The sequence below is a fragment of the Thalassophryne amazonica genome, chromosome 12, assembly GCF_902500255.1.
Source record: "Thalassophryne amazonica chromosome 12, fThaAma1.1, whole genome shotgun sequence".
Taxonomy (NCBI): domain Eukaryota; kingdom Metazoa; phylum Chordata; class Actinopteri; order Batrachoidiformes; family Batrachoididae; genus Thalassophryne; species Thalassophryne amazonica.
The window spans coordinates 36,331,197-36,344,750 of NC_047114.1; the positions used below are offsets into that span (position 1 = coordinate 36,331,197).

General features: G+C 40.0%; 1 protein-coding gene across 1 annotated transcript in view; it reads left to right on the top strand.

Moving 5' to 3' along the window:
* LOC117522108 (carboxyl-terminal PDZ ligand of neuronal nitric oxide synthase protein-like) overlaps positions 1-13,204 on the top strand; it is a 58,366-nt gene extending 45,162 nt beyond the window's left edge. The window contains exons 6-10 of the mRNA XM_034183485.1: positions 1,086-1,215; positions 1,508-1,635; positions 5,368-5,529; positions 9,260-9,428; positions 12,599-13,204. Coding sequence (XP_034039376.1) covers positions 1,086-1,215; positions 1,508-1,635; positions 5,368-5,529; positions 9,260-9,428; positions 12,599-13,119 — 1,110 coding nt within the window. The 3' untranslated portion in view covers positions 13,120-13,204. The remainder of the gene's footprint in view (positions 1-1,085; positions 1,216-1,507; positions 1,636-5,367; positions 5,530-9,259; positions 9,429-12,598) is intronic.
* The last annotated feature ends 350 nt before the right edge of the window (positions 13,205-13,554 follow it).

Below are 13,554 nucleotides of genomic sequence, written 5' to 3' on the forward strand. Positions count from 1 at the left end.
CTGTCATTTAAAATATTTTACAACCTGATTTTCAAGATCAGACTAAGATGTGATGACACAGCCGTGACACTGTTGTCAAAGATTTTCTTTCACCAAAACATCAGCTCTAGTTAGGCTTGCTGCTCAGATGTACCATCTGGCAAATTGGAGCTGAAGTTTCAGGTCTTCTTTTTAAGAAAATCCTCCTCTATACAACTTCTTCATAAAGCTGTATGACTGGGGATACAAAATGCAAAACATGCACTGTGCATAATTTCTCCAATCACAGCCACAGAAGCCTGTAACTTCTTCTGGGTTGTCTGAGCATCTTGGTGTCTTTCCTCACTCTTCTCCTTCTTGCACAGTCACTCAGTTTTTGAGAACTGTCTACTCCATGCAGATTTACCATAGAGTGCCATACTGTTTGTATTTCTTTATAACTGATGTAAATAAAGTCCAAGACATATTCAGTGACTTGGAAATGTTCATGTATCCATCCCCTGACTTGTCTGAAGAAAACTGGCAATAAAACTGATTATTTACAGGTATTATACTAAAGGGGCCCATTACTTGTGCAACCCATCATCTTGGCTTTTATATTTTTAATTAATTTATATCAAATTGTAGAGATTTTCTTTGAGTTTAAATTAAGGAAGACAATTTTAGAAATGTTTATACTGAGAAGCCTGATTTACTTTTTGTATTTGAAATGGCATAAACAAATTAAAATATGTGAAATACCAAGGAGGTGAATACTTTTGCAAGACACAGTAGTGACTGGAGCCAGAAAAATCAGCTTCCCTGGAAAGTAAAAATAATTTTAATAAGTGTGACCAATATCTGGAACACTGTGACTGCAGAGACCAGTGTGAGTTTCCCAGAATCTAAAAATAATTTTGATAATTGGGACCAGTAAGCAGGACCACAGTGACTGGAGCCAGCAAGCTTCCCTGGAAATAAATAAAAAAATAACTTGAGACAGAGTAACACGACCAATATGACTATAAGTCAAGTTTGCTTTGCTTTGTTTTAATATTTTTCCTTCTTGTGTGCCTTTTTTGTGGTCTCTAATCCCTAACAAAGATGTGTTCTGTCTTCTGTCCCAGTCTCAAGCCATGAGGATTGTGCGGACAGTGGGACAGGCGTTTGACGTGTGTCACCAGCTGAACCAAGAGCAGAAAATCGATGACCAGGATGATGAAGAGGGGAAGGCAGAGGAATCTGTGGCAGTTCCAGGTGACACACCTGCTGCACTCCTATTGCTGCTGTCATCCTGTCTCACACACACACACACACACACATACACACACACACACACAAGATAAATCTCCTTTTTCCTCCACAAAATGCCTCGTCTCCCTCTTGCTTTGTCTCTCACACAAACTAAAACCTGCTTTTGCCGCAGAGTAGTTTTTGTGAGGCGTGCCAAGGATCGAAGGCTTTGCTTGTATGGGCTCCTGCCAGCTCTTTGTCTGATGTCTCTGAATCAAAAAGCTTTGCAGGATGTAAGAAAATCTCCTCCCTGCAGCTAAGAAGAGGTTTGCCCTTTCAGAGGAGACTGACCTTGAGGCCACGACAGAGGAGAGTATTGAGTGTGCTTCCTCATCAGACCCGGAGAGGAGCAAAAGGGACGGTGCCCTCGGGAGTGACGGCAAGGTAGCCTGCATGTAATGTCCTTGATCAGTTCAGCGTCACTTTTCTGAAGCACACTTGAGCCTTTATAAGCCCCTGCAGAGATGACGCAGTCTGCAAAGTGAAATTTATGGTTAATCTGTGTGCCACGGCCACTAAAATATCATCACCCTAAGGAGCTTTTAATCCCTGTATGGAATGTGCTATTTACGACATGTAATGCTTCACTGCTGCAAAGACAGGTTCCTGAGATGAAGCACTTTGTTCACGTAACATTACGAATGCTTCAGTTCCTCTGGGTGGGGTTTGGGGGGGGGATGCTCGTCCACAAGGTGTCTTGTTCTAATGTCCAAAAGGTATGTATTATGTTACACACAGCTTTAACATTATCACCAGATTACAAGATTAACATTATTAATCTTTAGTTGAATAAACTCACTTAGTTGACTAATTTTTCGTTGCACAAAGCACTTAGTTGGCTAAGGTTTTATGTTACCCGAAGGTTTTTAGCCTGGTACAGAGGAGGCTAATCTTATTTTAGTCGACAAAACTTCAGTGTCTTACCTCAAACATGGCGACTATCATGTATCACTACTTGATGGAACAATCCTACATTGCTCATATTCCTCCTAAAGGAGAACTGCCTCCACTTTTGGCTATGGTTCCAACAGACAACTGTCATGTGATGTGTGTTTATTAGCCACCGGGCGTCACTGTTACGCTGAGCGTCATTGTGTGCACAAAAAGGCTCAACAGAAGTGCAGAAGAAGAATTGCTAGGCTACAAGCTAAGCACATCGTTCTCCAGTTCATTTGTGTCCATAAATGTTAATAAAGCCAGTTAACAAAACAAAGGCTGGATAGTTCATAAAAACAACCAACCCGGAAGTAAACAAAACTGTTGCGCATTGGAGCCGTTTCTTGGCAACATTGCTCGCGAGGCCGTTATGCCCGTTAAAGTCATCAATTAACATAAAATGGCTAATCTACAACTTTAGCTGTCAATGTGAAACAGTAGACGGTTAGTCAGTGGTGGGCACAGCTAACCAAAAAGTTAGCTTTGATAACCATGAATCCGATAACTGAAAAGTTATCTTTTATGACACTAAACCGATAAACTGCTAAAAAATTTATCTTTATTACAGATAACCGATAACTTGTAGTATTCATTTGGACGTGGCCACATCAGATTACACTGTTAGCTTCTGATAAAGCAGTTTCACTTTAAATGCCACAGGGGCTGCTGGGTAAATTCAAGGATCACAAACACAAAAAGAATGCACAAAAAATGAATGAATTAAAAAAATAAAAGCCCAAACACTGTCATCATCTTTCAAAAATAGTAAAACACAGTATTATCTCAGTGTTAGATACGTACACTGTCATTTATGAACCAAAAGCTGCTGCTTTTTTCATACGATTTGAACCCTGCGGCTTAAAAAACCGAAATACGTCCATAATGCATTGATTAGCAGAGTAAAACATTCATTAAATTCTGAAGAAAATATTCCACATGAAGCGTCCTGATTATCCAAACGGTGTGTAAACGGTGAAGAAAAGTCCCTCACAGCTGGGCCATGAGATGTCTTCTCTCCCACCGAATTATCCCGTGCCACAAAGAAATAAAATAAAATAAAGTTAAAATTTTGTTTGTGTCGAGCGGATGGTAACAGTGTAACATCCAAAGTGAACCTGAACTACACTACCCACAATGCTCCCTGCATCGACCGGCCAGTCACGTCTTGTGCTTAATGATGACATCATCAGCAAGTGACAGCCGGTCTGCTATAAACCACTGATCTACACACGACAGGGATTGAAATGTTTGATTTTAGGTTTTACAAATGTTTTTGACTGTTAAAGTGTCCCTGCCACGCCATGACGTTTTGACATATTCTTGAAGAATAAAAAAAGCTTTTTCCACATGTCTTTGTTTTTTTTTTGTTTTTTTTTTACCATAAAATTACACTGAACAAGGATTTAGACATTTCGTTACCCATCTGAGAATTTGAATTTGCCGCCTCCAAGTTGACCTACTTTGTCGCTGCGATGGATGTGACGTCATGCGAGTAAATGTGTCACAGTGCAGCTCTGTTTACCAATACGGCAGACACGGACAGAGAAGGCATAGTGTGTGATTATAGCGAAGATTTAAGTGACATATCGATTGTTTTTGAAGAAGATGAGGAAGTTTCTGATGAAAGGAAGCCACGGTAAAAATAATCAGCGGCTCCAAACCGTGTATGTTCCAGCCGAACGCGACAGAAAGAGGATGTGAAGCGCAGCTGTCAGGGAATGACAACAACAACAACGCTGTCGGATATAAGATGCTTACAAAGCGAAAAAAGCTCTGATTAACAGATGGAAACTTTACCACTGCGCTACAATCACTGTCTTATAACAGGAGCACAAAATGTCTAAAATCAACAAGGAGATAAACGTATTTTTTTAAAAAGAGAGAAATGAGATGATGTAGATGAAGAGGAAGATTCCGTCGTCTTTAATTATGGCGAAGAAAGCGCTGTAATAACTGACAAAATGACATTTGTTACAGTGTATTTTTGGTGATACATGACTGAAAGTGGTGTATTTGTCGCACTGTTGGCTTGTCATAGTCCTGCAGCGCACCGCTCACAGGACACGCATGGCCTGTCAGACAGTCGTGACATTCAGATCGCCTGCTGTGTCCACATGATCTGATGGTCCGTTTCACCTGGGTGTCAGTGTGCACGCTGTGCGCACGCGCCAGCTCATCGCAAAAGCGATATATGTTTTATGTATTTCCACGTGACGACAGCAAGCACACACACACGCGTCACTGTGGACAGTTGTAAGGTCATGTCCATCAAAACACGGTACGTGTTCTACAGCTGTGACGTCCAGGACCAGAGATCTCAACAGCTGTTGCTGTTGGCAGCCAGCCACACCCCCTGTCCCTTCAGAGACCAAAGTGTCTCTGTTTCTGTGTTATGTGATTTTTTTTTTATTACATTTATATAAATGTACCACAAAATAGTTCAATTGTGTAAAATGTTGGTGTTTAATTTTGCAGGTGTTCTTATCACAGAGGATCAAAGACCAAGGACTTCTTTCTGTACTCATATTTATATAAGAAAAGAACTATTTTATCAAAACGGCAGCAAAAAATCAATCAATAAATAAAAACACCACACTTCCATCAAATGCAGCCTTGACGTACTACATTCTGGCCACAGCCTATTGATCTTTATTTTATAGATGTAGTGGTCATGGTGCATTTGCTCTGCCTTCCTTTTTACTTTAGTATTTCATCAATTTGAACAATATACCACACTTCCCTGTGTTTAATATACATACAGAAGAAAGAAAGCCGTTTTGGACAAAGATGGTAATTTTGTGGTAGTTTGTAGAGATCGCCAGCAGAAGTGGAAGGACTTCTGTGACACATTTCATTCTTTTGGATAGCTCTCACTGAGTAGCTCTGGTTGTCTCAGCAACAAAAAGTCAATTTTTTTCCTTTCAAATTAAAAAAGTTGGACTCACTGCTTCAGTGCAGGAGAGATTCCACATTCACATTTGGGATTTATTTACATAGAATTTCCGCATTGATCTGTTTGTACATATTACAGCTAGAGTCTCTGAAATCATGTCGTCACGTTCATGTCAGCACCTCACCTCTGTGCTCCTTCACTGTGCATCTTCTATAGTACACAGATTAAAATATAAAGCGACGCATTACGTAGTAATATTCCATGGCATGCTGTCACCTCTGCTTTAGATATCCCAGAACCCATCTCTCCTGCTGAGCTCGCCCATCCTCGGAGCCTCAGTGTCTAGTCAGGCAGCCGCTGACCCAACGTGCTCCACGGAGCACCATGTCCAACTCCTCCAGAAACAACTGCAGCAGCAGGAACAGCAGGCACTGGCAGCCTTGGCACAGGTACTAATACAAATAATCATTTCCTGGAAACCTTTCTTGACATTTTTCATTCTCAGTTAATTAATTATTATTATTATTATTATTATTATTATTATTATTATTATTATTATTATGTCCTCTTTGGTTCCTGATAAAGTCCTAAGAAGACGGAACATGTGGATGTGTGGATGTGAGGACAAACGGTGTAGGAGTAATCCAGGAGTAGGACTGTATTATAAAACAAAGTTTGAAATTTTCATCCTGAACTTGATGATATGTCTTTTGGACGTCCACTTTTCACTCAGTGCAAAAACAAACTTAGTGCTTGTTGATTAAGAACACAAACGCTGTCACGAGCTAACCAGCTGTACAATGTAATGGCATGGGGGTAAGCTAAAAACTGCTTCTAGTGCAGCAGATAACTGAAACAATCCTTCACTTGGTGATGCAAGCATCAGATTTGACATGAATGTTCTTCATAAATCAGTGTTTGAGGAAAAAGTGCTGGCCACTTGAAAATCCAATATGGCGGCCAGGTAGGGGTCAATGAAGAATTGCACAGGGGTCAAAATCTAAAAATCCTCCAATCATATTGAAAACTATACCACATTATGTGTCTGGTCTTCATCAGTGTGTCACACACTGATGAAGACCTAGTCGAAACGCGTCTGTGCTCCTGATCCTGTCGTCTTGCCGTGAGTCATTAAAACTTTTATTAAGAAGGACACTTGAGTGTTGCTGGCTATATTTTTATACTGACTTAGTTTTTGAGCCCTGCACCTCCACTCCTGGTCCTTATGAGTGCTTGTTTTTTTCTTTTTTTTCTCTGCTTTGATGTGACAGATGTTACCCTGTAATGTGACAGCTGAGTATGATACACGGTGCAAACTATTCCTTTTTAAAACCCTATTAACTCAACCAATAATTTGCATCACATTTTACAAAAAATGTTGCAACTTTATCTTTTGACCCTGTACAAACTGAAACTGACCTTTGTCACCATTCTTACTGTTTTTACCCCATAACTCCGTAACAGTCAGACATAGATAGTCCAATCTATACCTTTTTGGAATATTTATGATCAGACAAATAATGTGTTATACTTTTCAATATGATTGGATCATTTATAGATTTTGACCCCTGTGTAATTCTTCTGACCCCCACCTAGCCAACATATTGGATTTTCAAGTGGCCAGCACTTTTTTCTCAAACACTGATTTATGAAGAATATTCATGTCAAATTTGATGCTTGCATCACCAAGTGAACAATTCTGGCCAGAAATCATACTTATCTGCTTCACTATTCTTGTAGCTACTGCACACAGTGATGTGAGTCCCTTGGAAAAACAAACCTGCAATTTTTTTATGACTTTGGAGCTGCTGCACCTACTTCCCCAAAAAATAGAACATTACATACAGTCTGGTGCAATCTAGTGCAACTAATAAGCTAAATGAGAGCTATTTCTCAGTCACATTTTAGTCATAAAAAGCATATTTTCCCATATTGGATGGATGACAGAACTATAATATACAGTCTGTCACCTGGATTAGAAAACAATGTTATTACTGTTCCATAAAACCACATATTTGCATTGGACTGTTACTGTTCTCTTTCTACATTTATCCAAACATTTGGTTTCAGCAATTTGTGCTTTTATAACAACTGATAGTGTCTTAAAATGAACAAAAATAAAATTTGAGACAAGTAAAACTACATCTACTGTTCATTAAGTCACCAAAATGAACACTGATTTGGGTTTAAACTTGATTGTTATTCATTTATATGAATGGGAAATGTCATAGCATGGATTTTTCCATCCACTGCCAACGCCAGGATTTCTGGGACACTAAACAACGCACATCAATCACATCAATTCACATCAATATTTGACTTCTTCGAGCATATTAAGTGTTTATCATATTTTCCTCCACATGAATATTTCATGTGCATGTAACAAAAGGAACTATAAAATGCAGATTTAGCAGAGAAGCTCAATAAATAAACATATCGAATTTGCATGGAGAGACTTTGAAGTAAATTCATCCCAAAGACAGATTTTGATTTGTGTGAAATAACTTGAATAATGTCAACTGACTTCAAATTCCATCAAAAACATGAGCAGGAGTGTTTACTTTTCCGAATAAATGATGATTTAAAAAAAAAAACTTGGCTCAGTGTTTTGGTTCTTTTGAATTTATTCCTGATGAACTTTAAATCATCTCCCTGCAGCAGAACAATATTTCATCCATCACAGTAAAATCTGTAATGGTGTTTCTTATTTGCTGCTGTGTGGATGAGCAGCAGTACATTAATTTATCCTTCAGTCTCAAATCAGGACATGAAAACGTGACACTTAATATCCACTATGACGTCTCATCGGAGACATTTCTAAACGATTTTACAAATATGAACATCATCAAGTTAGACCATAGAATAAATCCAACATGGGCCAGGAAAACAAAAATAACCCAAAAACTTTTGTTGCAGAGGTTCATTCATTTTCTGATACTTACCTGGGCCTGGTTGCGGTGGCAGCAGATCAAGCAGCTTATCCCAGACTTCCCTATCCTCCACCAAGTCCTGTATCTCTTCCTGGGGGATCTGGAGGCCTTCCCAAACCAGCTGGGAAATATAATCCCTTCAGCGTGTCCTGTATTTTCCTTGGGACCTTCTCCCAGTTGGTTGTGCCTGGAAGATCTCCTTAGGGAGACAACCGGGGGGAACTGCACCAGATACCCAAACCATCCCAGCTGGCTCTTTTTGATTTGAAGAAGCAGGAGCTCTACTCCAAGTCCCTCCCGAATAGTTTTGCTTCTCACCCTGTCCAGGAGTGTAAGCCCAGATACCCAATGAATGAATCTCATTTCTACCGCTTGTATCCGCGACCTTATTCTTTCGGTCATTACCCAAAGTTCATGACCACAGGTGAGGATAAGAGCATAAATCGACTGGCAGACTGAGAGCTTCACTTTCTGACTCAGCCCTCTCTTCACCAGAGTGGTTCGGTACAGCATCCGTAAAACATCACATGCTGCCCCACTCAGTCTATTGATCTCATGCTTCAATTTACCCCCACTCATGAACAAGACTCTTCCATATTTAAACTCCTCCAACTGGCCCCTAATCCAGAAGGGCCAGTCCACCCTTTTCCAACAGAGGACCATGGTCGCAGATTTGGAGGTGCTGATTTGCATCCCAGTTGCTTCACTCTCGACCTCAAACCTGCTCAGTGCCACTGCCTGCTGAAAACAATAGAACCACATCATCTGCAAAAAGTAGATGAAGCAGGTTTTTGTTTTTTATCTTAACCATATAATGCAGAGCAGGTAGCTCAGTGGCATAAGGAGTTGGCTAACAATATGTAGACCTGGGTTCAATTTCTGATCATGCTACCTGTTTCTTTCCTTGGACAGCAAGCTTCATCTGTAATGTCCCTGCATTGTCAGCTGTAAGTGGATACCAGCCTTGCCTGTGTTTGACTAGCATTCCTCCCAGAGGGAGAAGTAGACTCACATGTGCTTCATGCTACAGGAACCCAGAATAATCACCAGCACCAAAGGGCCTCCGGCCCTATGTAGAACTAAAGTCATATCTTATGGTATCACTGTATCCCCAGAAAGTAACTCGGATGACTCTGTATCAAACACGTAAGATGCAGATGTTGCGTGCCCCTCTTTGGTCTTATAGTTTTTGCTGTTTATCTGACTTGTACACTCATGTAACTGTGCCTCTTCTTATGTGTGTGTTCAGGTGTATGTGCTCCAGGAGCAGCTGTCTGTGGAGGCGTGTGCACGGGCCGAGGCTCAGGCTAGGGTGCAGAAGCTGCTGCAGCAGAACACGGACCTGTTGCAGCACATTTCACTGCTGGTAAAACAAATCCAGGAGCTGGAGCTCAGATCTGCTGGCCAGTTAGTGTCTAGTGAGTACAGCCTTTGGTTTTATATTCAGTTTTTATTTCGCTGTCTCTATTATTATTAGTCATCCTTCTTCATTTGACCTCTCTTCATCATTTTACTAGTCTCCTTCCTATGTTAATAGCTTCCTCTCTCTTATATTAATTATTCCATGGCAGGTGTTTCAGCAGGTTCAGCACTGCTCTCTTTTTTCTTCTCCCTGCTTATAACTCATGCCAATCAGCTGATATTTAGGGCTTCATTTTCATACAAGGGTCAGCTGAAAGGTTCTGGCTCAAACATGATTATTTCAGTAACAAGAAAGCTAGTCACATGGATTGCATACTGTATCTGCCTAAAGGTGGAATATTCTTATCAGGTAGTCTCATTATTTTGGCACAGTCACCTTCCCTTTCGACGCACTTACGTCAATGCCACACAATGTTTTGAAGAATCATTCGCATTACAGCGTCCCTTCAAGTGTACTTACAGCTTATGGAAAAGGAAAAAGTCAGAGGGCACAAGATCCAGACTGTACGGTGGATGTACTAAGATCTGCGTCGCTGCAATACATCCTGTGTTTGTCAACTCGTGGACCAAAATTGTCACGCTGAAGAACTGCGTCTCTTCCAGGATGAACCCACTTCAAGCGTGCATGCAGCCTTTTCAGAGTGTCCACATACTGTATTCGTGTGAGTTGAGTGTTGCTGTGTTCCAAAAATTCTGACTGTACCAATATTTATACAAGGGTCACCATAGACAACACTCATTCATCGATGCATGCCCGTGTACGTCGCCAGTTTTTATTGACTATTGTGTGCAGGTGTTACATCAAACGTGATTGTGCACATGCCTGAAATTGCAGATAAAAACTGTTTGATGGAGCTATAGTCTATAGGTAGAGCATTACTTTGATACCAGTTTCAGTTTGATATCTTGCTTGTTAACAAAATAATAACAGAGGCAGCTGACCCTCAGCATACCATTAATATATAATTTTTTTTCCTGACCTTGAAATTTACTTTGTCCATCTGTTTGCTGTTTTTACTGTTTTGTTTTTCCTATATGTGAAAGTTTTATTTTGAAGTAAAGTGCATTTGTGCTATGTTGTTGGAAAATGGGCCTGTTCCTGGCACAAAATTCCTTAGCTGGCAATGTGATGAATTCCTCATCAAGCTTGAATACATGCGCAGCAATTTCAGATCCAGATTTCCAAGAACTGTAAGTTAAGAAATTTAATTAAACATTCCAGCCTGTAGATGCATTAAAGCAGGCATAACAGTGAATGCACTTGTCTGTAAATTAATGGAATTCTTATCTATAACTGTAAACTGCAGCTGCTTTATAATGCATGAAAGACTTCTACTTAAATGAATTACATTGTTTCAGCAGTCTGCAGGCAGCAGAGCAGAGATATATGATAAAACTGCAGCTTCTCAGTGAAAAGAAACCACATAACAATCTGTCCTTAAGGAAACCTAGTGTAAATTTTATGAGATGTTCAAAATATATTTATATCTTTACTTTATGCACACATCAGAGGGGTCATGTATTCTGTATGTTCTTTTAATTTATAACGTTCAATGCATCATGGCTTCTTTTTTAAGCGTTTTGACAAAATAAATATGATACATTTGGACAAAATTGTTGGTACCCTTCCGTTAAAGAAAGAAAACCACACAATGGTCACTGAAATAACTTGTTTTTAAAATGATTCTGTTTAGTTACAATTCAAAAGTAATGTCTTATTTTCATTAGTTAATTTTAAGTACATTTTATTTTCTATTGCTTTTGTGAGTTTGAAGTTATTTCAGTGACCATTGTGGGTTGTTCTTTAACAGAAGTGTAATTTTGTCTATGTATGTACATATTATATTGTTGAAATGTCTTGTTTTATACATCTTTAAGACCATATTGGAAAAGAAAAAAGCCTTCTTTGTTCTCAGCTTATTTTTTTCTTTTCCATACAACTCTTGGCCCTTGAAGGGGCCAACCTTTTGACTTGTTGTTTATGCAATGGAAAATATGCCAGTTGCCATGGCTTCTTTTAAAACACTATGCCTCTTCAGCCACGACAAGGAACTTTTTTCAGACGTCGTTGTCCACAATCAGGACATGTTATGTGGATAAGTTTTCATCAGGCTGTAATAATGAATGGTAAATGGTGCATTGATATAGCGCTTTTCCATCTGCATCAGACACAAAGCGCTTTACACATCAGTGCCTCACATTCACCCCAATATTGCAGAATAAAACCTGCTGCATTAGCAGAAACCACAACAATGATTTTAATAACTCTGGTTATAAACCCAACTTTAAATGCTACCACCTGCCTTTGGCTAAAGATTTGTAGAATCATACAGTAATACTCGGCACTGCACCATTCATTAAATATTACGGTGCATCCAGAAAGCATTCACAGCGCTCCACTTTTTCCATGTTTTATTATGTTACAGCCTTATTCCAAAATGGAGTAAATATTTTTCCCCCTCAAAATTCTACACACAACACCCCGTAATGACAACATGATAAAGTTTTTTTTTTTTTTTTACAAATTTATTAAAATATGTAAAAAAAAAAAAACTAATAAATCACATGTACAGTACATAAGTATTTACACCCTTTGCTCAATACTTTGTTGATACACCTTTGGCAGCAATTACAGCTGCAAGTCTTCTTGAATATGATGCCACAAGCTTGGCAAAACTATCATTGCGCAGGGTTGTGCTGAAGCCACTCCTTTAATATCTTGGCTGTGTGCTTAGGGTCACTGTCCTGCTGAAAGATGAACCATTGCCCCAGTCTGAGGTCAAGAGCGCTCTGGAGCAGGTTTTCATCCAGGATGTCTCTGTATATTGCTGCATTCATCTTTTCCTCAATCCTGACTAGTCTCCCAGTTCCTGCTGCTGAAAAACATCCCCACATCTTCTCCTCCTGGAGAAGACGTGTCTGAATTTGTTGAGTACTCACAGTGAATAGTAAAACATAATGTATAACATTTCTTACCTCTTAATTAATTCTGCAAGTATCCACATAGTCCAAACATAGAGGATTGTCTTAAGACTGCCCTTCGTTATGAATTCTCAAATTACGCCTCTTTATGTTTTGCATCTTGTGTATTACACATTTAAATTCTCTGTTCTTTATTTCCTAACAAATGTCTCTCTCTGTCTTGTGTTCTGATGTTTGTGCTCAGTGGGATCCCAGGACAGTCTTCTGGAAATCACTTTCCGCGCCAAACCCCCCAGTGCATTCCGAGAACCATTCATCCCAACATCGTCATCGGCTCCCTTGGCTGATCAGCCACAAACCCAGATGAGTAACAACACCTGGGTCTTCCCCCTTCCCCGCTCTCCTGGGACTACAGTCACTGATGCCAGTCCTCTGGGGCTCAGCAGCAGTGCAGTACGTCTACAGTGTTTCCGGTTCTCCTCTCGGGGGCTAGAAAACCAGGGCCAAGACCCAGCCGAGACTCCTAGCGATGGAGTACTGGATGAGAGTTCAGTCCTGGGGGAGCAAGTTCTGGGAGCACTGGAATTGCTTCGGTTCAGGGAATCTGGAATCGGATCAGAGTACGAATCAAACACAGATGAGAGCGATGACCGGGAAAGCCTGGGGCAGGTTGAGCCAGCGGGGCCAGATGGTGGTGCTCGTCTCTTAAATGTGCTGAATTCAGAGAGTCTGCCAGACTGCTTAGGGGATGAGATGGCTGTGTAATCATGCTCTTCAAGCTGCACCAGGTAGTATATTTGAAGAAACCATCTAAAGTCTGAAAGACTTAAAATACCACATCACAGTTGTAGGTCCCATATTTTTTATTTTGTGTGGCTTGTAGTAAGTCAAAATATTCTGTCTTCATTAAAATTAAGTTTTGTCATTTCCCATCTGTGATGATGGTTGTCTCAGCATTGGCATTCACTAATTAAAATTTTAAAAACAGATATGATAATAGTGTAGCTGATAATTTGCTCTTAATTTTTAAGATAATTATCAAACACAGGCCTTATTTCATAAAGATTATTATTCTTAAAACTGCTGTAGTCTATGTGTCACCATCAGCTGTACTGACATTGGAGGTTGCACAAATGTGGATAAGTCAACATTTGAGTCAGCAACTGCAGGTTTCTGACATCCAGTGGTGGGCACAGCTAA